Here is a 26,338-nt window from a genome sequence, read left to right on the forward strand (position 1 = left end):
ATTCTACCTACTGCCAGTAGTCTGCTGTCAGCACCCAACGGTCACTCTATAGCAGTACCTCAAAATACTTCTCGTTCTTTTTATAGCTGCCTCAGTAGTTATGCCACAGTTTATTCAGTCAGTCACTTATTGATGGACATTAGGTTTGTTTCCAGTCTTTTAGCTTGACTATCTAAATAAATAACCTTGTGCATATGTATTTTGTAGATTTGTCAATGTATCTTTTGGATGGATTTCTATTGCAGGAACAAAGAATAAACTTATGTAAGCAATTTTGCTACATTTTATTATTTTTCCAAATAGGGGCTGTACTATTTTGTGTTCCAATTAAGAGTGCATAAGAGCTCCTCTTTCCTCATGAATAGAGTATATTGTCAAACTTCTGAATTTTTTCCAGTCTGATAAAATGACTAATGGTACTTGAGTGTAGATTTTAGTTTGTATGTTTATATTTAGAGTGAAGTTGAGCATCTTTACAGACATTTGAGCACTGCTACAATTTCTTATTCTGTCAGCTCTTCATTTCCTTTGTCTATTTTCTCCATTGGGTTATTGGTTCTTTTCTTTTTTTCTCTCTTTTATTTTTAAAAAATATTTCATTTATTTGACTGGGCCAGGTCTTAGTTGAGGGACGTGAGGTCTTTGATCTTTACTTCAGCATGTGAACTCTTAGTTGTGGCATGTGGGGATCTAGTTCAATAACCAGGGATCAAACCCAGGCCCCCTGCATTGGGAGCTCGGTGTCTTAGCCACGGGACCACCAGGGAAGTCCTCAGTTATTTTCTTTTTAGGAAATATTTTAGGAACCCTTTATATATTTGGGATATTAGTCCTTTGTGATATGTTGCAAACATTTTTCCAGTGTATTATTTTTCTTCTGACTTTTCTTTGTGGTATTTTTTGATAACCAATCCATTTTATTTTTAGGCAGATTTACTTATTATTATTTTTTTTTTTTATTGCTTTTGGAAATTGAGGCAAGGTTTCCTGTTCCCAGATGTTTGAATTATTACTCATGTTCTTCTAATACATTTATAGGTATATTTTTTACATTTGTTTTTTTGATCCATTTGGAATTTATCCTGATTGTGATATGTGATGGGCGATATTAATGCAATTTTACTTTTGACCAAATGGCTATCAGTTGTCCTAATACAACTTATCTACAAGCCCTTCATTTCCCCCATTGATTCATGATGCCACCATCATTTACTAAATATCCATATGTACCTCAGTCTAGTGCGTGGTGCGTGCATACTTACTCATGTCCAACTCTTTGTGACCCAATGGACTGTAACCAGCCAGACTCCTCTGTCCATGAGATTCTCCAGGCAAGAATCCTGGGGTGTGGTCCGTTTCTGTCTGTTCTTACACAGCATCACACTCAATTGTAGGGACTTTATAACGTGTGGTGATATCTGATTAGTATGTCCCTCACTATTGTTCTTCAGAGGGTATCATGGCTATTCCTATTTTCCCATTTGAACTTTATAATCAATTTGTCTAACTCTAGAACAGTATTTGTTGATACTTTTATTTTAGAAGATTGACTTCTTTGTTGAGTCTTTTGAACCGTCTTTTTAGCATGTGGCTTTCTATTTGTCTAACTATACATTTGGCCTTTCAGGAGGTTTTCCCCATACCGGTTTTGCAATTTTTTCCCTACACTTAGTCCCACTTATTTTCTTTCTTTCTCTTGTTGTTGTTGCTGCTGCTGTTGTTACTATAAATTAGGTATTCTCTTACATTATATCTTGTAACTTTATCACTGGTTATTTGCACATTGGAAAGTACTGCTTTCAGTGTGTTAATTTTATATTTTTGCTGCTGCTGCTAAGTCGCTTCAGTCGTGTCCAACTCTGTGCGACCCCATAGACGGCAGCCCACCAGGATGCCCCATCCCTGGGATTCTCCAGGCAAGAACACTGGAGTGGGTTGCCATTTCCTTCTCCAGTGCATGAAAGTGAAAAGTGAAAGTGAAGTCGCTCAGTGGAGTCGGACTCTTTTTACTAAATTATCTTTTAGTTTTCCCATTGAACTCAATGGGTTTTCAGATGTATACCCATTATCATTAGCGCATAAAAGGGAACTGTAGAAGGTGGAAACGTAAGCAGAAACCGCCAGGTTGACCCTTGAGAAGTGTGTAGAAGAGGTCCCCTCCTGAGTCTGGAAGACCTCAGGAGAAATCCCTTTGAGACATCTTTAATATCAAGGGTGCTGAAACCCAAATAAACGTGAGTGAAAAAGCATAGGATTTACCTAGCTCAGATACACTCGCCATGCCTCGACCACCCATCAGTTGGGAGGAATGGGGATACTAGCAAGCGGAAGACTAGCAGAAGGCGAAAACTATCGTCAAACTGCGGGCCTGTGAATCCTCCGTAGTCACCTCTCGAGAGTGCACGGGAGAACTACCGAGTAGCAAGCTCACTCTTCCTAGAGTGGCGGCGGAAGTGACCAGATGCTCCGTACTCCTTGGCCGCTTCCGGCCTTTGTGGGTCGCTCTTGGTGGGTTCCGGTTCGGAAATCGTTAGAGACTTCACCCCCTTGAATCCGGGAGGGAAACTTCTGCTGGCCTCCTGGGGCTGCGGTTGAGCGAGCTTTTGCTGCGAACGCGGCGGGTGGGCTGCTGGCCGTCTTCCGGCCAGGCTGGAGCGGGGCATCCTCTGGTGCTCACTTGCCCAGGTGGGTCCGCGAGAAGCTACTTGAGGCAGAAGCTAGCCCCCAGCCCTCTGAGAAGGGGGGTCACAGCCCGGGATGAGGGGGAGACCCGGCTGTGCGCCTCATACCTCCTGGGCTTGCCTCGCGCTGTGTACCCTTCTTGATTCTGCGCCATCTGACATTTCCGAACACTCGTCGGTCACAGGCGCTGACCCACGTCCTAGGGCCTCTTTTTCAAGCATCCCTTTATATTTAGAATTACAGGTACTAGGGTAGAAGAGGGCCTGAAAAAACAACGTCTCCAGCTTTTTTGCTTGATAAAGAATCAGGAGCAGAGAGATTAAGTCCCTGCGGAAATAAATTCATGTAACTGCAGCTTTTATGACAGTGATTTCCCATTATGCATCATCTGAGTTTTTAAAGAATTTAAAAAGAAACTACTCAATGATGTCTCAGCTTTTTGTTATAATTTGTTTGCTGTAAATGTTTGTTTATTCCATTTAATTCTCCTTTTTTCTATTACTAAGTGGAAATATTTCCTTCTTAGTCTTACTTTTCTTGTCCTGAAAATCCTGAAACAACTTAGCACCTTTTACTTATTCTTTTTCTTTAAATTAGTCTACTGAGTCTTTTTTATCAGAGCATTTCTCTGAGTATAGTAGATTACCCTGGAGGCAGCTTTCGAGGTGCATATTTAAATTCTTAGAATTTGCAATTTTTGTTTATGGTGTAGTTTGGGTTAATGATGATAGCTTCTCCCTCAGTTCCAGCCAGAAAAAAACGACACAGGAGATCTTGCTTGAAGCATTGATAAGCTTTTGTATAGCAATGATGGCATATACTTGGTCTATCCAGGCCATGAAGGACCGGGAAGAACTTTTGGAAGTAAAGATAGAGGAAGAGGAGCTGGAGGAGGAGCATAAATATGCCACTACACAGGATCAGAACCTTCAAAAGAACACCACCCACAGTAGGGAGGTCTTCCGACGGTACTTCAGGCAGTTCTGCTACCAGGAAACATCTGGGCCCCGTGAGGCTTTGAGCCGACTCCGGGAACTTTGCCATCAGTGGCTGAAGCCAGAGACCCACACCAAAGAGCAGATTCTGGAACTACTGGTGCTGGAGCAGTTCCTGACCATCTTGCCTGAGGAGCTCCAAGCCTGGGTCCAGGAACAGCATCCAGAGAGTGGGGAAGAGGTGGTGACTGTGCTGGAGGATTTAGAGAGAGAGTTGGATGAGCCAGGATATCAGGTGAGAACATAGATGTGGTGTCTGAGAAGTGAATTATGGATTTCTAGGCCAGAATGAAGTCTAATACTATTTCACAAAATGTATCCTTGACAAAATTGGTGCATCAGAAAGGGGCCTGAGTGTCACAGACGTTGGTTAATGTAATCCTAACTTATTTATATCTTTTTTGTGGAAGGATTGTGTATTTCTTTATTAAGCTGCAAAATTCTGTTTGGTGAAATGCTGTCCAGAAACAGACTTGTAGTACAGAGAAAATGTTAGATGATTAAAGGGTGGGCAGCAGCCTCTTGAAAGGGACATCGTTTCTGTACAACACAAGTGATTAAGAAATAAGGTTTTGCAGATATATCCTCTGCCTTGTCTCCATTAAAGGATTAAAAGATTGAGAAATCAAAGTCACCATCTCAGGAATGAGATGCAGGAGCAGAGTGGAAAGTTAGGGGGGATGGGCATGGAAGGGACCCATGTTTCTTTGAGTGGTTAAAAGCCCAGTTGAGTTGAAAAGGTGAGATGTCAGTAGAAGAGTTGAAAACAGAGACTGGAGGACCTTGAATATCAACCTCTGGAGTTTAGATTTCATTCTGTAGGACAGAAGCTCCTAATCTGTTCTCTCTGAGTCTAAGTGAGTTTTACTAAAACCAAGATAGAAAAAAAAAAAAAAGAGGCAAATTATGTTGAACCATTTTGTTTTGTTTTAACATTGATAAAGACAGTGCTTTTCAACCAGTACCTCAAAGGGCATTTGGCAATGTCGTGGGACATTTTTCAGTACCTCAAAGAGCATTTGGCAGTGTCTTGGGGCATTTTTGGTTGTCCTAACATTGAGAGGTATCACTGGCATCTAGTGGCTGAAGGATACTGCTAGATAATCACAGTGCTAATGAAACGAAAGTATAATCTAGCATCGAAGTACAAAGCCTGAAGAGGGAAGGACCATGTGGCAAAAAGGTCTAAGTTGAAAATAGGATCATGAAAGTGTGACTGCAAAGGAAGAGGCATATCTTAGGTAAGAATTCAGTAAGTTCAGTTCAGTCACTCAGTCGTGTCTGACTCTTTGCGACCCCATGAATCTCAGCATGCCAGGCCTCCCTGTCCATCACCAATTCCCAGAGTTCACTCAGACTCACATCCATCGAGTCAGTGATGCCATCCAGCCATCTCATCCTCTGTCATCCCCTTCTCCTCCTGCCCCCAATCCCTCCCAGCATCAGAGTCTTTTCCAATGAGTCAACTCTTTGCATGAGGTGGCCAAAGTACTGGAGTTTCAGCTTTAGCATCATTCCTTCCAATGAAATTGCAGGGCTGATCTCCTTCAGAATGGACTGGTTGGATCTCCTTGCAGTCCAAGGGACTCTCAAGAGTCTTCTCCAACACCACAGTTCAAAAGCATCAATTCTTCGGCGCTCAGCCTTCTTCACAGTCCAACTCTCACATCCATACATGACCACAGGAAAAACGATAGCCTTGACTAGACGAACCTTTGTTGGCAAAGTAATGTCTCTGCTTTTGAATATGCTATCTAGGTTGGTCATAACTTTTCTTCCAAGGAGTGTCTTTTAATTTCATGGCTGCAGTCACCATCCGCAGTGATTTTGGAGCCCAAAAAAACAAAGTCTGACACTGTTTCCACTGTTTTCCCATGTATTTCCCATGAAGTGATGGGACCGGATGCCATGATCTTTGTTTTCTGAATGTTGAGCTTTAAGCCAACTTTTTCACTCTCCACTTTCACTTTCATCAAGAGGCTTTTGAGTTCCTCTTCACTTTCTGCCATAAGAGTGGTGTCATCTGCATATCTGAGGTTATTGATATTTCTCCCGGCAATCTTGATTCCAGCTTGTGCTTCTTCCAGTCCAGCGTTTCTCATGATGTACTCTGAATGGAAGTTAAATAAGCAGGGTGATAATATACAGCTTGACGTACTCCTTTTCCTATTTGGAACCAGTCTGTTGTTCCATGTCCAGTTCTAACTCTTGCTTCCTGACCTGCATACAGATTTCTCAAGAGGCAGATCAGGTGGTCTGGTATTCTCATCTCTCTCAGAATTTTCCACAGTTTATTGTGATCCACACAGTCAAAGGCTTTGGCATAGTTAATAAAGCAGAAATAGATGTTTTTCTGGAACTCTCTTGCTTTTTCCATGATCCAGAGGATGTTGGCAATTTGATCTCTGGTTCCTCTGCCTTTTCTAAAACCAGCTTGAACATCAGGAAGTTCACAGTTCACATATTGCTGAAGCCTTGCTTGGAGAATTTTGAGCATTACTTTACTAGCATGTGAGATGAGTGCAATTGTACGGTAGTTTAAGCATTCTTTGGCATTGCCTTTCTTTGGGATTGGAATGAAAACGGACCTTTTCCAGTCCTATGGCCACTACTGAGTTTTCCAAATTTGCTGGCATATTGGGTGCAGCACTTTCAAAGCATCATCTTTCAGGATTTTAAATAGCTCTACTGGAATTCCATCACCTCCACTAGCTTTGTTCGTAATGATGCTTTCTAAGGCCCACTTGACTTCGCATTCCAGGATGTCTGGCTCTAGATGAATGATCACACCATCGTGATTATCTTGGTCATGAAGATCTTTTTTGTACAGTTCTTCTGTGTATTCTTGCCACCTCTTCTTAATATCTTCTGCTTCTGTTAGGTCCATACCATTTCTGTCCTTCATCGAGCCCATCTTTGCATGAAATTAATTGAAAATTATACAGATGGAGGTATAAAGAAGGAAGAAAGAATGGAGAACTCTATTCAGCAGTCTATTCTAGGCTAAGCACTAGGGATTTTCAAGCTTGAAAGACTAGTATAACGGAAACACTCCTGAGTTCAAGATCGTAGGGGAAAGTGAATTGGTACTCTTGCCTGGAAAATCCCATGGATGGAGGAGCCTGGTAGGCTCCAGTCCATGGGGTTGCTAAGAGTCGGGCACGACTGAGTGACTTCACTTTCACTTTTCACTTTCATGCATTGGAGAAGGAAATGGCAACCCACTCCGTTGTTCTTGCCTGGAGAATCTCAGGGACAGGGGAGCCTGGTGGGCTGCCATCTATGGGTCGCACAGAGTTGGACACGGCTGAAGCGACTTAGCAGCAGTAGCAGCATCATTCAGCAGATATTTATTGGCCATCTGTTGTTTACTAGGCACTGGGAATGCACCAGTGAAAAAAGTGTAGAGGGTTGCTGCTCTTTTTTCTTGGCCACACCATGTGGCATGCAGGTCTTAGTTCCTTCACCAGGGGTTAAACCTGTGCCCCCTGCATTGAGAGCAGAGTCTTAGCCATTGGACCACCAGGGAAGCCCCAGTCTGACGTTTAATTCCAATTTAAAGTTTTTAATTTTAACATAATCACTCTAGCTTCTATGTTGCGAAAGTTCTACACTGGGCCTGGGGGTGGGGAAGGAGAACATAGGGAACAAAGTTAGAAGCAGGGAAACCAGTTGAGGAGGCTATAGCTATAAGCAGTAATCCAGGCAAGAGATGCTGGTGCCTGACTAGAATAATAGCATTGGAAGTGGCAAAATGTAATTGGATTCTGATACATTTTGAGGATAGAGCTTGAGAGGATTTGTGTTTATATAGGTTGCAGGATATGAGAGAAAGTGAGTTAAAGATTATTCCAAGGTTTTTGGTTCGTACATCAGGTAAAATGAATTCGTCATTCACTGAGATAGTAAAGATTGAGAGAGACATAGGTTTGGAGTAAAGGGACGGGAATCAAAAGCTAGGTTTTAGATGTGTTAATTTTGAGATTCTCATTAAATCCAAGTAGAAAGTTTGAGCAAGCAACTAGATATAAAGAGTTGGGATTCAGTGGGGGTGGGCAGTGGAAATCTGTTCTAGAAATACAAAATTGGGACTTGCCGGAATATGAATGGTATTTAAAGCCATGAGACAAAAAGAGCATCAGGGGAGTAACCAGATTGGAAACTGGAGAGTGGCCAGGGAGGTAGGAAGAGAACCAAAAGAAAGAATGGGATTCTTAGGCGTAGGCGGAAGTAACTTGGTTTTAGTCATGAAGAATTTGTATTGCCAACCAGTCCTTTCCTTTGAGGCTTGCTGTGGGTAGCTAGTGGTTTATGAGGCCTAGTCAAAGATCCAAGGACAGAAGGCACAGTTCACTGTACTGGGCTTTTTTTGCTCTCTTCTCCCCCCAATTTGAGGGCTTCTCAGGTGGTGCTGGTGGTAAAGAATCTGCCTGCAGTACAAGAGATTCAGGAGACGTGTGTTCAGTCCCTGGTTTGGGAAGATCTCCTAGGGGAGGAAATGGCAACCAGCTCCAGTATTCTTGTCTGGAAGATACCATGGACACGGGAGCCTCTGGACTATATTCCATGGTGCCGCAAAGAGTTGAACAGGACTGAGTGACTGAGCACACACACCCCAAAATTTGAAGTATCAAAACATCTTTTTCTGTACATTTGAGATAGTATTCTGCTGATTTTGGCTCTTATTCTGAGGGAAAGATTACAAAATGAAACTGTCAGAGAAATAGTGTCAGTGTATGGTAATTTTTTATTTACAAACTTTAGCCATTGAAGGGTATGTGTGTGTGTGTGTTAGTTGCTCGGTCATGTCTGACACATTGTGACCCCATGGACTATAGCCAGGCTCCTCTGTCCATGAGATTTTCCAGGCAAGAATATTGGAATGGGTTGCCATTCCCTTCTCCATAGAATCTTCCTGATTTAGGGATTGAACCCAGGTCTCCTGCATTGCAGGTAGATTCTTTACAGTCTGAGCCACTAGGCAAGCTATTGAAGAGGGATGGGGAAGTAATTTGAGGGCCTATCACATGCCTATGTGAGGTGCTTTACATGCATGTCATATAATCTCAGATGTCATATAATCTCAGAATGATTTCTAGCCTAAGGTGACAGAGCTATCAATACTAAACTAAGAAACAGAGTAAGTAATTAGATTCCGATTCCTGTTTTTATACTACCATGCTGGGGAAACCTTTTTTTCTTTTTTTTAAGTGCAAGAGGCAATGGGCCCAATGGAGGAAAGGAAGCTACAGAGTGGTTGAAATTGCTGAGTAAATGAGTTAATTGAAGGAGCAAGGGTCAAAGGGAAGCAGAAAGGGATGACATTGAAGGCAAAAGTAGAGATACAAGCCTTGAAAAAGAAAAGACTTCTTCCTCTAAGATAGAAGGAAAGGAGAAGAGTAAGAGAGTGGAGATAGGTAAAGTGAAGGAGAGAGGATTTTTTTGAGATGGTCCTGATCTTGGAGAAAGAAAGAAGGGGGATGGGGACCTCAGAAGAGCATTGTCTATTAGGAATATGAGAGATTTCTCTTTTTCCTTTCCTCTTTCCTTCTTATACCCTCTTTCTTTTCTTTCTCTTTCTCCTTTGTTCCCTTCTTTCTTTGTCATTTCTTTCATTATTTCCCTTTACTTTTACCCCTTCCTTTCCTTCTTTCTCACGTCTGTCTTATTTCCCCATAAATTCCTTTCCACTTCTTTCTGCCTCTGCCTCTTTTTACCTTCTTTTCCCTCTCTTTGTCACTTCTCTATTTCTTTGAGCATAGACAAAAATGTAAAAGTGGTACATTTAATATACTTTAACTGTCAAGATAGGGGAAGTTACTTCCAACTGGGGAAGGGAAGGTTTCCCAGAAGAGGTGACATTTGTATTGGCCTTGAGTAGGATTATGGCAGGCTGTTATATGGAAAGAAGTTTATTTCAAGTTTCAGGGAGCTGGGTGCCAGTGCCCTGGATAGTATATTCTTATTTAATGTTACCAGAGCAAGGTTCTAAGCTATATCTCATTTACCTCAGGTCTCAGTCCGCAGTGAGGAACAAGAATTACAGGAGATCGTACCTCTAAGAACAGAACAAGAACCCAGAATATGCCTTCAGTCTGTGCAAGCCCAGCCAAAGTGTGAATCTGCAGAACTTGAAGCCCAACAGAAGCAAGGTAAAGAAGGAAGACCCATCTTGGGAGGAAGGGGAAGATGGGGGCCAACGTAGGACCCTGGGACTCTTTTGTACTTTGTGCTGTTTGTGAGCATGGAAGTCAGGAAGGTCTCTCAAGAACTCTGATGGCTCATGCATAGACCGGAGGCAGCCTGGTTTATCACTCTGAAACTTTTTTTCTCTTTATGTTACTATTTTCTGAATCCTGACTGTATTTTATTTGAAAACACTTAGTTTAGTCCTTCTGATAGTTATTTTCCTCTATACTGACTTCCTTCCTATGTATAGCCTTTATCCTACCAGACAATACCACTGTCTTGCAATTTATTCTGTGTCCTTCAGTAAATAAACCTTTGCCCCATGATCTCTTCAGCTAACTTTCAGATGGTTCAGGGAAAAATACATATATGTGTATATATGTATTATATATATACATATATGTATATACATATATAATATATATATACACACATACATATATTACTCTTGTAAAGAGAAAGAGTAATAAAGCAGATGTGGCAAAATGTTCAAAGTGGGTGAAGGGGTGAAAGAATGTACCTTCCTTATTTCCAGTTTCTCTGTTTTTTCACTTACTTTCTAAAAACAGGTGAAAATCCACATTGTTGAAAAAAGTAATAACCTTAAGTTACCCAGTGAAAAGTTTGCCTGCCTTTTTGTTACCTAGCCATTTGGTCTCCTTACCTCTATTTTGAAATAGGTTGTCACTGTTACTAGTTTCTTGTGTGTCCTAGAGATTTTTAACCATATATGTATATTTCTCATATTCTAATATATTTTCCTCTCTTTATCACTGAGATTATAGAACCTTGCATTTTTTATTTCTTAACAGCTGCTAAATATTAAAATATATCACTATATCAGGCTCCCCAGGTGGCTCAGTGATAAAGAATCCACCTACCAATGCAGGAGACAAGGGTTCATTCCTTGGGACGGGAAGATCCCTTGGAGAAGAAAATGGCAACCCACTCTAGTATTCTTGTTTGAGAGATCCCACGGGCAGAGAAGCCTGGTGAGCTACAGTCCATGGGGTCACAAAAGAGTTGGACAGGACTTAGTGACTAAACAACAAAAATATGGCTATATCATGCAATTAACTTAGTCTTCTCCTGCTAATAACATTTAAGTTGGCCCCACTCTTTTACTATAACAAATAGTGCTGTGATAAATAACCATATGTGTGAATATATCTGTAGCATAAATTCCTTCTAGGTGGAATTACTAGGTCAAAGGTTATATATATATTTGTAATTTTGATATATATTGTCAAATTGCCCTCTAATAAAGCTTGGATCAATTTACACTCTTACTGGCAATGTTTGATTTTCATGTTGTGAGCACAGTGTTACATCAAGCTTTTGGCAAATCCAATAGGTGAAAATTATATTCAATATTGTTTAAATCTACTTTTCCCTTATTGTGAGGGGGAGCATCTTTTCTTGTGTTTAAGAGCTGTTCTATTTCCTTTCATGGAAGCCATCAGTTTTTTTCTTTGCCCAGTTTTCTATTTGGTTACTGGTCTTTTTCTTAACAGTTTTTGGAGTGCTTGAGTTTATTAGTTCTGTATTCTAGTGCCATTTTATAGTCATGCGAGATCTCTAAGTTCTTCTGTAATTTTTCATTTGAATAATTTTATGTTGCCTAATGAAAGTTGCCTTTTTCAACCATAAGAAACTAATGAGTATGATCCATTTTTAATTTCAGATATTGAGACTGGAAATGAGTATAGGAATTTAAAGCAAGAAGTTTCTCCAGAAATGAAACCATATGGGAATATAGCTAGCAAATTTGAAAATGAAATGTCTCAACCAGCTAGGTATGAAAAAACATATGAACCTGAAGAAAAAACAGGAGAGTCTTCTGAATATTCAAGGGAGGATAAAGAACCTACATGTGATGAAAATGGAGTAAGTTTGACTGAGAACTTAGATCTTTCTGAACACCAGAGAATTTGTCCAGGAGAAAAGCCTTATGTATGTGATGTCTGTGGAAGAGCTTTTAGTCAACACTCACGTTTTGTAGAACATCAGAGGATCCATACTGGAGACAGGCCCTACAAATGCAAAGAATGTGGAAAAACTTTCCGTGGGAGAACTGTGCTTATTCGACACAAAATAATACACACAGGAGAGAAACTCTATAAGTGTAATGAGTGTGGCAAAGCCTTTGCCCAGTGGTCAGCTCTTAATCAACATCAGAGACTTCACACAGGAGAGAAACACTACCACTGTAATGAATGTGGCAAAGCCTTTAGCCAGAAAGCAGGCCTCTTTCACCATCTCAAAATCCACACAAGAGATAAACCTTATCATTGTACTCAGTGTAATAAAAGTTTTAGTCGGCGTTCAATTCTTACCCAACATCAAGGAGTTCATACTGGGGCAAAGCCCTATGAGTGCAGTGAGTGTGGAAAAGCCTTTGTTTATAACTCCTCCCTTGTTTCCCATCAGGAGATCCACCACAAAGAAAAATGCTATCAGTGTAAGGAATGTGGGAAGTCCTTCAGTCAGAGCGGCCTTACTCAGCATCAGAGAATCCACAATGGAGAGAAACCCTACAAATGTGATGTATGTGGAAAAGCCTTTATTCAGAGGACAAGTCTTATAGAACATCAACGAATTCACACTGGAGAGAGACCCTATCAATGTGATAAGTGTGGGAAGGCTTTCACTCAAAGATCAGTCCTCAAGGAACATCAGAAAGTGCACACTGGAGAGAGGCCCTATAAATGCAATGAGTGTGGGAATGCCTTCCGAGGAATCACGAGCCTCATTCAGCATCAGAGAATCCACACTGGGGAGAAACCCTACCAATGTGACGAATGCGGCAAAGCCTTCAGACAGAGGTCAGATCTTAGTAAACACCAGAGAATTCATAACAGAGGTGATCCCTATACATGTAAAGTGCGTGGGGAGTCATTTACACAGAACTCAGCTCTTATTCAACATCAGACTACCCACAAAGCAGAAAAATCTGGTTCTGTGTGATAACTGCAGGGAAACTATCTCACAGAATTCAGGCTAAGGAGAAATACAAGCTATGAGATGATCAGGACAAAAGGTTAGTCACTATAGCTATACGGAAACCTTGGATATTTCATAAAAAATTCACTGTGTGCTCCTTTTCTCAAAAGAGTTTACAACCTAGTTTCGAAGATAATAGGTCCACCTATTTAGTTAAGGCCACAGGACAGTAGAATTGATGCTCAAATATTATAGAATTAAAGTGGCACTTGATGAGCAGTAAGTGCTATAAATTCTGAAGGAGAGATCACTGGTGTCTGAAGTAGTCAGGAAAGATTTTAAAGATAAAGGTTTGATGGGGATATTTGGAAGGCAAAAGGGAGAAAACATTTAGAATAGAACAAATTAATCAGAGTGCCTGTGGTTTGCAAGCATCAGTGACAAAACAAGCCAACCTAAAGAAAGTTCATGCAGTTGGGCAGCTGATGGTATTGTGTTGGAAACACAACAAGGGCAGACGCTGGGAGGTCAGAATGCCAGTAATTTCACCGAATATTTTGACACTTAAAGAATTTTTCTCATTTAATTTCTAAAATGTTTCTATAAATTAAAATGATTCTCCACTGTAAAAATGAGGATATTCTTGCTTATGGAGATGATGACACAGCTACAGTATTACACAAAGGAAGAGACCAGAGGCTCAAGTGCAGGTCATTACAGTTTTTAAGTTCTGTTCATTACAGGAGTGATTCCTCAACATCAGTGAACATCAGAATCACCTTGGTGCTTGTTGAACATACCTGAGTCCCACTTGCAGATACTGTGCTTCATTAGGTCTGAGATGGGGATTGAGAATCTTCATTTCTGTAGCTCCATAGTCACTTGATGTGCTATACAATTTGAGAAACATTGCATTGAATCACAGTTGCCAGTGAAGTGAGGAAGCATGAATACAGGCCACTGCAGATTTTTAGCATGAGGAAAGCCCTTCAGGGGACATGTGCCAGCAGCTCTTTACAATGAACAGGGAATTAGACCACCATCATGCCTAAAAATTAGGGTTTCACAATGGCCTTTCTAGCCCTTCAAATTTAAATGTTTCAAAACAGACCCACCTACATTCCAAGGCTCCATGGGGTCTTCTGAGTGCATGCTTTGTGTGTGTGTGTGTGTGTGTGTGTGTGTGTGTGTTAGGGGAGGGATGCTGGTGTTCTCTGTTTTATACTTCTCTTTTTTCCCACCTCTGTGTTATGAATTCTTTTACAATTTTTTGACTTGTATACTTTCTTGAGCGTATTAAAAGAGCCAAAGATTAGTGATTCTTTCCTTCAGGCTTCAGGAAAAAAATTAACTGAAAACTGGTTGACATTTCTCCTATATTACTGAGTAAATTCTGTTTTTGATGAGAATCTATGATGATTACTGTACTAGGTAGCAGGCAAGTCACAGAAGTACATATAGCTCCTTGTCTGTTTATCTCTTTACAGAAATCATATTTAGTCTCTGCTGAGATGTTCATTTATTTCTTTTCCTTTCTGCCTTGCCACAGCAAACTCCACAGTTCGTTCCTAGGACTACGTTCCCACCCCACCCCACCCAACTTCAGTCCCCTCATCTCTCACTTCTAGCTGGTCAGTGGGTTTGAAGTGGTGAGATAGTGACAGAAGAGGTAGAGGAGAAAAAAGAAGGGTAATTCACCACTCTTTAACTAGTCCCAACAACCTTTCTGCCCAGCCCTGTCTTTATCCACCTCCCCCTTCTGTAAAAGACTCTACCCCCATTTCCCTAGTGCCCCTATCTCCTGTCCCTCTATCCATAATCCCTGTATAATACATAAGAATATCATCATTGGATTTGAACCAGAAAAGTCCCTAGTCCTATAGAAATATATATGTTCCTAGCTTTCTAAATTGTAATTGTGAACACATTTTCTCTTAAAAATGATAATAGTACTTTAGGCATATAAAGTGTCATACTGGTTTTTGTGATTAGAATTTACAATGATTGTGGGAAAACTTTCTGGGTTCACAACATAGGAAAGCAAATTAACATTTGGAAAACAATTCATTCACAAGTGGACTGTTTATTTAATAATAAGACCAACATTGGAATTGTGCACCTAGGCACTGAGGCAGCTAGGATTGAAAACCTAATTTTTTATGTCTAGGAAACAAGGATCCTAGAACTAAGCCTGAAGGCCCTAGCTGTAAGTATTGATGCGTGCTAAATTGCCTCAGTTGTGTCCAGCTCTTTGCAACACTATAGACTAGCCTGCTCCTCCTCTGGGATTCTCCAGGCAAGAATACTGGAGTGGGCTGCCATGCCCTCCTCCAGGGGATCTTCCTGACCCAGGAATCAAACCCACATCTCATATGTCTCCTGCATTGGCAGGCGGGTTCTTTATCACTAGCACCATCTCTTTCAGAATTTTCCACAGTTTATTGTGATCCACACAGTCAAAGGCTTTGGCATAGTCAATAAAGCAGAAATAGATGTTTTTCTGGAGCTCTCTTGCTTTTTCCATGATCCAGAGGATGTTGGCAATTTGATCTCTGGTTCCTCTGCCTTTTCTAAAACCAGCTTGAACATCTGGAAGTTCACGGTTCACATATTGCTGACACCTGGCTGTATATTGTCACCCTGCTTATTTAACTTATATGCAGAGTATATCCTGAGAAACGCTGGGCTGGAGGAAACACAAGCTGGAATCAAGATTGCCGGGAGAAATATCAATAACCTCAGATATGCAGATAACACCACCCTCATGGCAGAAAGTAAAGAAGAACTAAAGAGCTTCTTGATGAAAGTGAAAGAGGAGAGTGGAAAGTTGGCTTAAAGCTCAACATTCAGAAAACTAAGATCATGGCATCTGGTCCCATCACTTCATGGCAAATAGATGGGGAAACAGTGTCAGACTTTATTTTGGGGGGCTTTAAAATCACTACAGATGGTAATTGCAGCCATGAAATTAAAAGACACTTACTCCTTGGAAGGAAAGTTATGACCAACCTAGATGGCATCTTAAAAAGCAGAGACATTAAAGCAGGGACCTTTGCCAACAAAGGTCCGTCTAGTCAAGGCTATGGTTTTTCCAGTAGTCATGTATGGATGTGAGAGTTGGAATATAAAGAAAGCTGAGTGCCAAAGAATTGATACTTTTGAACCGTGTTGTTGGAGAAGACTCTTGACAGTCCCTTAGACTGCAAGGAGATCACTCTTGAGGGTTCATTGGAGGAACTGATGTTGAAGCTGAAACTCCAATACTTTGGCCACCTGATGCGAAGAACTGACTCATTTGAAAAGACCCTGATGCTGGGAAAGATTGAAGGCAGGAAGAGAAGGGGATGACAGAGGATGAGATGGTTTGATGGCATCACTGACTCAATGGAGATGAGTTTGAGCAGACTCCAGGAGTTGGTGATGGACAAGGAGGCCTGGCGTGCTGTGGTACAAGGGGTTGTGAAGAGTCGGACATGACTGAGCGACTGAAGTGAACTAAACCAGATGTGAACCGAGCCAGATGGTTATCACTGTCTTGGTGATATCGAAATCACTGCAGATGATGACTGCAGCCATGAAATTAAAAAGATGCTTGCTTCTGGGAAGAAAAGTTATGACCAACCTAGACAGCATATTAAAAAGCAGAGACATTACTTTGCCAAAAAAAAAGTCCATCTAGTGAAAGCTATGGTTTTTCCAGTAGTCATGTATGGTTGTGAGAGTTGGAATATAAAGAAAGCTGAGTGCTGAAGAATTGATGCTTTTGAATTGTGGTGTTGGAGAAGACTCTTGAGAGTCCCTTGGACAGCAAGGAGATCCAACCAGTCCATCCTAAAGGAAATCACTCCTGAATGTTCATTGGAAGGACTGATGCTGAAGCTGAAACTCCAATACTTTGGCCACCTGATGTGAAGAACTGACTCATTTGAAAAGACCCTGATGCTGGGAAAGACTGAAGGCGGGAAGAGAAGGGGATGACAGAGGATGAGATGATTGGATGGCATCACTGACTCAATGGACATGAGTTTGAGTAAACTCTGGGAGTTGGTAATGGACAGGGAGGGGAGGCCTAGTGTGGTGCAGTCCCTGGCATTGCAAAGAGACATGACTGAGCAACTGAACTGAATGGAACCAAGACAGTGTTTACTAAGGCAAAAGCACTTGGAGAGGTTGGGGGAGAATCAAATTTCTAAAGCAGTGAAAAGTAAAGTGAGCTTTAAACATGGGTTTCAGATGAAAAGGTATCCTGACAATCGCAAAAGGGTTCCAAAGAGTGTAATAGACAGGGACTGAAAGGAAGGAAGATGGACCCCTCTGATAAAAAAGAAAAAATGTGGGGAGGGGTTGACCAGGGCTGTAGGATTGAGAAATTTCCTGGGGCATGGTGGGTGAAGATGGAGGTGGAGAGTGATCAGATGGAAGCACTTAGAAAAGCTGTGCACTCCTGTCGTCACAATGAAGTAGCCTCTTCCATTAATATCCAGTGATTGACCATTAGAGTTGTTACAGTTAAAACAAAGTCATTATTCTTGGCAATCTTTAGGAATAGATGAAGGGATTCATTAACAGTATTATGTGATATTTACTAATTACTTGCTAAGGGCCAGACATTACTAAATGCTTTGCTCACACTATTTCATTTTTACCTGGGGAAATGGAAGTCAGTAAAACTACTTGAGGTCACAGAGTTAGTGTGTGGGGGACCAGGATATGAACTCAGCAGATCCAGAACCCACTCTGTTTCAGAACAAACTGCATATTGCAGTGGTATTCAGGGCTTTGAGTTATTAGTGAGTAATAGTAGTGAAAGTCACTTAGTCATGTCTGACTCTTGCGACCCCATGGACTGTAGCCTGCCAGGTTCCTCTGTCCATGGGATTCTCCAGGCAAGAATACTGGAGTGGGTTGCCATTTCCTTCTCCAGGGCATCTTCCCGACCCTGGAATCGAACCCATGTCTCCTGCATTGCAGGCAGATTCTTTACCAACTGAGCCAGGAGGGAAGCCCTCTTTTGAGTTATTACCTATAGAAAAATTTTCAACTATCAAAATTATGGGAAATACTTCTAGAGTGATAATATCCCCATCCTCTTGTATACTAAATCTTGGATGAAGTTTGGCCAGTGTAAATATCTAATTCTTGTTGCCTGCAGAATGAGGATGTATGCAGGAGATGTTTCAAGTTAAAAATGGTCTCTTTATAGGAAAGGATCACACTCCTAGCTTAGAATCATTGTTTTCTGCATTATTCTGACAGAATAAGGGACATTTGCCTGTCTAATACAAATCATAGAGATTAGATAATATCCCCATTATGGATCTATCCAGTAACTCACTATGGGTACATCAATACCTTTGATGAGGGTTTTTAAAAGCGATCTTATATTTGTAGCTAGTACCATTTCTTGGACTTAAAAAACCATAGATAAGTATATATTATATATTTCTTTCAGTTACTCTTCCTGACTCCACACGCCCAGAATTTATTTGAGCAATGAGTGTGCTTATTTAACAGAGGATAATCATTTTGATTGGGGCTTCTCAGGTGGCTCAGTTGCAAAGAATCTGCCTGCCAATGCAGAAGTGGGTTTGATCCCTGGGTTGGGGAGATCCCCTGAAAAAGGAAATGACAACCTACTACAGTATTCTTGCCTGAGAAGTCCCATGGACGGAGGAGCCTGGCAGGCTTCAGTCCATGGGGTCACAAGAGTAAGACATGACTAAGCGACTAAACTATTATTTTGATACACTGTTAATAGAATTTTTTCAACTTTCAAGCTTTTACACTGCAGATTTTACGTTATAAAGCTCCACCAGCAGTTCATCGTTTTATAAGAAATTCTTTGGATCTTTTCTCCTTCCAAATGTTTCTGGGTATAACTGATAAGGAGTTCATGTACATTATTCTTGTACATAGTACTTTAATATATTTATAAAGTAGGTATGGATATATTATATATATATATAATATATATATATATTGTATTTATATATATAATCTGATTTTATATATATAAAATTTGATTTCGACAAAACCAACTTTGATAAGTATTTTAAACTCACCAGTTGATTACCTCCCTAGCTCACATTGTGAGGTCATTATTGAGAGCCAGAAGTTATCCATTGCTTTCTTGAAAACAGTGTATTCTCTTCACACTCATGTAAAAGACCTTTTCCAGGTCTGAAAACCCAGAAGTCAAGGCTCCCAGAGATTTCCCCCATCACAGTTCAAGGTGATCTTTGGGGATATATGTTTGCTCCACCAGTCATTTTCCTAAGCCCAAATGGCCTGGTCCTGGGTACTCCAAGGATTCCTAAGAGGAGGCCATTTGTTACCTCTGATTTATGCAGAGCTTCATTATTCCTGTCTGCACTTTATATCAGAGAAGGCGATGGCACCCCTGTCCAGTACTCTTGCCTGGAAAATCCCATGGATGGAGGAGCCTGGTAGGCTGCAGTCCATGGGGTCGCTCAGAGTTGGACATGACTGAGCGACTTCACTTTCACTTTTCACCTTCATGCATTGGAGAAGGAAAGGGCAACCCACTTCAGTGTTCTTGCCTGGAGAATCCCAGGGATGGGGGAGCCTGGTGGGCTGCCGTCTATGGGGTCGCACAGAGTCGGACACGACTGAAGCGACTTAGCAGCAGCAGCACTTTATATGCACTTCATACATTTTGACCTAGTGCCTCAGCTCAGCCTACTTAAGTGAAATATTTAAGAGTATGTGTCTTACCATTTTATTCCCAATAAAGAAGGAGGCGGTTTAGAACTCTACAGCTTGCCGTAGCCAAATTAGCTGAGTGACATTGGGCCTCAGTTTCCTCATAATGTAAAATATTGCTAAAGTACCTTCCTCTGCTTGGGGAGTTATAGGATAATAGTTATATGGATAAATGAGTTTTATATAAAGTGCTTAGAACAGTGCTTAGCACCTAAGTACTTTATTTGTTGTTCAGTTGCTAAGTCGTGTCTGACTCTGTGACTGCATGAAATGCAGCATTCCAGGCTTCCCTTGTCCTTCATTATCTCCCATAGTTTGCTTAAACTCATCCATTGAGTTGGCTTTGCCATCCAACCATGTCATCTTCTGTCATCCCCTTCTCCTCTTGCCCTCAATCTTTCCCAGCATTATGTTCTTCCCCAATGAATTGGTTCTTTGCATCAGGTGGCCCAAGTATTGGAGCTTCAGCATTAGTCCTTCTAATGAATATTCAGGGTTGATTTCCTTTAGGATTGACTAGATTAGTTTGATCTCCTTGCTGCCCAAGGGACTCTCAAGAGTCTTCTCCAGCAGCACAATTTGAAAACATCAATTCTTTGGCGTTCAACCTTCTTTATGGTCCAACTTTCAACTCTGTACGTGACTAATGGAAAAATTATAGCTTTGACTCAATGGCCCTTTGTCGGTGAAGTGATGATGTCTCTGCTTTTTTAATACTCTGTCTAGGTTTGTCATAACTTTCCTTCCAAGGAGCAAGTGTCTTTTAATTTTGTGGCTGCAGTCACCATCTGAAGTGATTTTGGAACCCTAGAAAATAAAAATCTGTCACCGTTTCCACTTTTCCCCTACTTGCTATGAAATGATGAGACCAGATGTCACGATCTTAGTTTTTTGAATGCCAAGTTTTAAGCCTGCTTTTTCACTCTCTTCTTTCACCTTCATCAAGAGGCTCTTTAGTTTCTCTTTGCTTTTTGCCCTTAGAGCGGTATCATCTGCATATCTGAGGTTGTTGATAGTTCTCTTGGCAATCTTGATTCCCGCTTGAGATTCAAGAGCTTTATAGATGTTTGCTTTGTTTATTGCCCTGGGTTCTCTCAAATGCGTGGCCTCTAGAAGCTCCTCTCTCCTCTCTTCTCCTCTTGAAGGCAAGAGGAGAAGGGGAGGACAGAGGATGAGATGGTTGAATGGCATCACCAACTCAATGGACATGAGTTTGAGTGATCACCGGGAGTTGGTGATGGACAGGGAGGCCTGGTGTGCTGCAGTCCATGGGGTCGCAAAGAGTCAGACACGACTGAGTGACTGTACTGACTGACTGACTAGAAGCTCCAGCCCCAGGCCAGAGATTACCTGTAACCACGCTGCAGATTTCCCAAGACTGCTGCATTGTTGCCGCTGAGATGAAAGCTCCCTCTCTGCTCTACTTTTTATCTTGGACTCTGATGAACAGTGGACGGCAGGAGATAAACATCGCCTAAACTGCCTGGGAAAGGTTTTCCTATCTTTTGTTTCTACCTACCCTTGTTAGTTATCAGCTATAACTAGCAGCCAGGGGGGTTCACTTTTTGTCTTGGGAGCTGCTCTTTCGAGCTTCTGTAGTGGGAAGGCGAACCCTGGCGGGAGGAGACTGTCGAGCCCCAGCCTCAGAGCGCAGCCCACTGGAGTTACCCAACCCAGCTGCCCAAACCTGTGCTGCTCAGCAGGGGCGGGGATGCTGCCAGGCAACCATAGGAGAGAACCTCCAGGTTCCTAGAGAAGACTGAAGGGTAAGCCAGCCGTTGATTGCTGAAGGCTTAGAACTGCGAGTTTTTTGGCCTCTGTGTTGTAGGGGTCGGTGGTCACCGATTCCTAGACTCCGGCTTTGACTCCGTGTATATCTGGCCCTTTGGGGACTCTGCTGAAGTTCAGTGTGATGATTGATATGCAGGGGAAAGTTAAAGATGGTTTCCAAGTCTTGAGTTGTAATAGGATGTTGAGGATGTTGAGAAAGAGGAAAGTCCTGAACCTCAGTTTGGTAAAAGGAAAGTTGCGTTCTTTTAAGATGATCCCACTCATGACTCTCCCTAGAATAAATAGGAACAAATTAGGAGTCCACTTACTGGTTGTGCGACTTTTAGCAAATAGTTCAATTCCTCTGTGCCTCAGTATCATTCATGTGTCAGATGGAATTATAAAATCTTAGATGAGTTAAATTTACAGTCAATTTTCAATAACCGTTATTTTCTGATCTCTGATGGTTTACTGTTTGAGATTCTCAGAAGAGGGGAACCAAAGGGAAGAGGGTCATGGTCTTTCTCCCAAGCCTGATTAACTTAAACATTTAGGAAGTAAGAGTTTTAGCAGATAGTGCTGGATAATAATTTGCAGTCATTCCCACTCATATATTTTTTAGCTTTCTGACAGAGTTCCTTTTTTCTTTCAGTGCATTACCAGGTAAGTGAATTTTGGGGTAAGAGCTAAATAAAATTCAGAGTTTCTGTTAATTGTGTTGTTTTATGCCTCAGGAAGAAGACTAGCTACAAGGAAATACTTCTGAAAAATCAATGCGAACCACAAGCTGGAGTGAATCTTCTTCTGAGCTCGCTTATTCCAGAATGGCAGTCCTCTTGCAGAAAAGACCTCTACTAGTGACTGATGGTAGAGGGCCAGGGTTGTGCCTGTCCAAGAATCAGACTGGCACAGCAAAATCTTTCTTCAAATTTTAAGTTGTTGCTACCAGGAAATAGCTACTTGAACCTCACAGGTCTGTCAGAAGATGGGTAACTCTGCCCACAGATGCAGAGAGCAGAGATACAGACCGAGGAGCAGGTGCTAAAGTAGGTCCTGACCTCTGCCTGGAGAACTGCAGACCTAGGGAGGATAATATCATCCAGAATGTGGAAAAGAGGCATCAGTTATGCTGGAGGAGTTAGAGACAGTTTGATGGACAAGCCTTAAGGCGGGAAGGGTTGGGAGGATGATTTATGGCTTGAGTAGTGAAAGGAATAACATAGAAAGCAGCAAAACCAAATTTCAGGACCCATCAGATGTATTTGGAGCCATAACCCCGTATCACCTTCATGGGCTTTAATTCATGTACACCTCTGGAACGTTCTCTCTCTATATTTGGTTTTTATTGGTGGTGGTGGTGGTGTATGAGTATTTTTACTGAGGGACTAGCTTCATATTCAATTTTCCAAGACCATCTCTTCATCCCATTGCTTTTAGGGTCCAGGTAGAACAAGGATAGAACAAGATATGCTTTTGGGAAGATAGTGCCCTGGAATCAGAAGTGTCAGGTCCAGACTGTTAAAACGCTTAGTGTTACTCTCACAGTATTGCCTTATGAAATGAAAAGCAGATGAGAAAGCAAATCTGCTGAGAAAGAAGACATCTTTGAAAGGCAGCTTTTTAGAACTATTGTAAGTAGTATTTTCTCCCTGGGAACTGTGCACCTACCCATCTCCTCATTGCCCAATTCTTTAGGTAGAAGCTGTTATTCATATTTGTGGAGGTGTTTGTGTTTTGTTGTCTTGACTTTTTCAACTTCTTTAGCTTCAAAATGTTTTTCTTCTTTTAATCCTGAATATTACCTGAAAAAGTTATCTTCCCCACTGTAATTTTTCCAGTTTACTTATTTCCCCACATCAAAATAGTATGGATTTTTGAAACTAATTTACCTGTTGCTTCAAGTTAACTTTTATTATATGCCATTGTTTGTGGATCCACTTAACAAACATTTATGGAACATTTTGTTTGTTTGTAGTAGTGGCCTCAATACATTTCATTTTGTTTAAATGGTACTTATAATTACCCTTTAGCAAATTAAATTTCTCTTGGTTTCATGATATTCTCTTTTTTTCATGTATGGATTAAAACTGATCTCTTCTTAACTTTTTTGATTATACCTTCCTGATTCTTTGTCATATTTTGTGAGAAAATTCTCCATGCTCTTCCAGTTTCTTTCTTCCCAGCTCTCGCTTCTCAAACTGGAACCTCATATGCCTTCTTGGGTATTTTTCAAAACTGAGATGGCAGTTTAGGGAAACTGAAAAAGCATGCACTTTAGGTAAAACTGAGTTTTATCTTTATCACTGTTTCTCATCATTAATCTCATGATCTCAGGAGAAGAGACAACTGACATTTGAATTGTCTATGCATTTTTTTAGATGGAGTTACTGAGAATGAAAATAAGGACTTGTCTCCAACACACAAATCTGAAGATGCTGTCATGTGGGGGGAGTCTGCAGAATTACACCACCAGTGCAGTAAGTTAGTAAAAGCTTTAGTCACTGGTGAGTCATTACGCAGCATTAGGGAGCACATATCAAAGAAAATGCTTGAGAACAACATGTTTGTAAAGGCTTTTGTTTACAGTCTGTCCCTCCTTTCCCACTAGGAAATCTATCACAAGGGAAATGCTGTCAGTATAAAGAATGTGAGAAAGCCATTTTTGACATTAGAAAATCTGCAAAAGCGAGAAACTGCATACATGTGATGACTGTAAGGAGGCCTTCATTCATCATGGAAACCTTCTAGAACATTATGTGAAGGAAGCAAGAAGGAAGGCCTTCAGCCAGAAGTCAGAACTGACTGCACTATAGATTCTACACGGGAGACAGATCTACTAAATGTGATGAATGTGGAAATGTTTTCTATGGAATCATAGCATTATTCAGCATTGGGGAGAAGATCACACTAAAGAAAAACTGAGTGTCATGGGTTTGGAAAAGTCTTCAGAGGTTGGACCTTAGAAAATATCAGGGAGTCCATATTAGAGAGGCTCTTATAAATGAGAAGATTGTAGGAAGTTGTATGGACAGATATCAAGCCTCAACAATAGAGTCTCCATGATATTGGAAAATTCATATAATTAATGTAAATGGGCAAGATGTATGGGGAATGGATATTTTATATTGCCCATTGTAGCCACAAAGAACATTCAGTGAATTTCTCAAGTCAAGAAAAAGGAAAGTCATAAGTTCTTTTTGCTTCCAAAAGGAGTCTATAAACATGAACGATCAGGAGTTTTGAAATGAAGATGTTTACCTGCATCCCTGGACTTGTGCTACTGTCTCCAAGATGACTGTTGGGGACATGGTATTTTCCCATGCCCACTCTAATCTCACATCTTAAATTCATTCAAGTGTAGATAATATTGTCTACTGCTTGTTGTAAATTAATTCTTATGGGCTAAATAGGCTTGTATGAGTACCCCAGGACATAAAAATGACATTTGTAAAGCTTCAGTAAGCATAATGAGCCACGTCATTGAATTGTTAGTACTTTTTAAAATTTGGCACTGCTTCTGTGTTCCAACACAAGGCCAAAGAGGTGTCCATCACAGAGTATATATTTCCCAGCTTTGTTTTTTTTTTTAAGATAGAAAATGATATTTCACATATAGCTTTGACAGATAATAGGTTATTTTCTTTTATAGATAACACAATATAATATCCTGGAGGCTAATATTTTGAAGTAATATTACTTTCAGTTCTAAAACCTACAGGCTGAAAGAGGAAAGAATCTATCTAAGCTGTTCTTCAGCAATTTGGCAGTATAGCCCAATCTCTATGAGAATGAAGCTTATGGATTTTATAGTAGGTCATTAAATATAGGAACCACAGATTTCAAAAGATTGCAATGATTATTTCACAGTTAGGAGTTTATATCTGCTGCAAATGCCTGAATTTTCTGAGTAGATATTATAGTCACTATTTTAAAAGACAGACTGCATTCTATTAAAGACTTTTTCAGCATTATAGAAACTACATTTTCCCCTTAATTTTATTATCACCTTGTATTACATGAAAGGATTTCCTAATATTGAACCAACCTTGCATTCCTGAAATAAATTTCACTTAGTCATGGTGTTTTCTTAATGTGTTAATGGGTTCTACTTGCTAATACTTTATTTAGTGTATTTTTACTCAATATTCATATAAAAAGCTGTCATCTTTTAGATCTGTCATTTTATTCTATATTCATGGTTAGGTTTTAATTTTACTACATCATAAAAAAAACTTTAAGTTTTTGTTCTTTTTTGTTTGTTTTTAATGTTCTAGTACCATTTGTAAAGCATTGAAATTATCTTGTATTTGAAAGTTGAATTCTGATGTAAAACTATTTGGGGTGGGTGCTTTTTTGTGGGAAAAATGCTTTTTATGTAATTGAAATCATTTGGAGTATATTCTCTGACCACAATGGTACCAAACTATGAAATAACAGTAAGTCAACAGAAAACTCTCCAAACATTTGGAAACTAAGGAAAATATTTCTAAATAATGCCCTGGTCAGGAGGGAACTCTCAAAGGAATTTTAAAATACATAGATTCAAGGGAAATAAGTACAACCTATGACAAGATGTGAGACACAGCTGAAGAAATGTTGAGAAGGAAAATTATAGCACTAAATGCTTATATTAGAAAAATGGAATAGTCTGAAATCAATAATTGAAGTTCCTGCTTCAATAAACTAAAGATCAAGAGCAAAATAAAACCAAGGCAGTAGAAAGAAGAAAATAATAACGATAATAGCAGAAATTAATGAAATTGAGAATAGGAAAACAGGAGAAAAATCAGCAAAACATAAGCTGTCTCTTCAAAAAATTTTTCCAATAAAATATAAACTTTTAATAAAGCCAACAAGATTAAAAGAGAAGATACAAATCACTAGTGACAGGAATGAACATGGCATATCACTACAGATCTTGCATTATTTATTAAAAGCTTCACGAGGGCAGACTGAACAACTTTGCATTTATAACTCTGACAACTAGAACAATTCTTCAAAAAATTGCCCAATTCTTCAAAAGTATAAGTAACCAA

At 40.4% G+C, this 26,338-nt stretch overlaps 1 protein-coding gene across 10 annotated transcripts; it reads left to right on the top strand.

Moving 5' to 3' along the window:
* The first annotated feature begins 1,962 nt into the window (after positions 1–1,962).
* ZSCAN12 (zinc finger and SCAN domain containing 12) lies at positions 1,963–25,388 on the top strand. 10 transcript variants are annotated; one of them, XM_059880450.1, is made up of 6 exons: positions 1,965–2,685; positions 3,426–3,912; positions 9,691–9,829; positions 11,551–12,691; positions 22,037–23,806; positions 23,911–25,388. In XM_059880450.1, the coding sequence occupies exons 2-5, from the start codon at positions 3,490–3,492 to the stop codon at positions 22,158–22,160; spliced, it is 1,827 nt and encodes a 608-aa protein (XP_059736433.1). In that variant the 5' UTR covers positions 1,965–2,685; positions 3,426–3,489; the 3' UTR covers positions 22,161–23,806; positions 23,911–25,388. The 10 variants fall into 10 exon arrangements, with proteins under 10 accessions (XP_024839525.1, XP_059736433.1, XP_059736437.1 ...); XM_059880454.1 differs by having other exon boundaries at positions 22,037–23,779; XM_059880451.1 differs by having other exon boundaries at positions 22,037–23,580; positions 23,681–25,388.
* The last annotated feature ends 950 nt before the right edge of the window (positions 25,389–26,338 follow it).

This window comes from Bos taurus, chromosome 23 (genome assembly GCF_002263795.3).
Source record: "Bos taurus isolate L1 Dominette 01449 registration number 42190680 breed Hereford chromosome 23, ARS-UCD2.0, whole genome shotgun sequence".
Taxonomy (NCBI): Eukaryota; Metazoa; Chordata; class Mammalia; order Artiodactyla; family Bovidae; genus Bos; species Bos taurus.

What these genes read in the sequence shown, in the direction of transcription:
- ZSCAN12 (NM_001077138.1), top strand. Translation starts at nt 3,493, where the DNA reads ATGGCATATACTTGGTCTATCCAGGCCATGAAGGACCGGGAAGAACTT. An exon ending in TGGATGAGCCAGGATATCAG is followed by an intron (nt 3,913 to 9,690) that starts GTGAGAACATAG and finishes CATTTACCTCAG; the next exon opens with GTCTCAGTCCGCAGTGAGGA. An exon ending in TGAAGCCCAACAGAAGCAAG is followed by an intron (nt 9,830 to 11,550) that starts GTAAAGAAGGAA and finishes TTTTAATTTCAG; the next exon opens with ATATTGAGACTGGAAATGAG.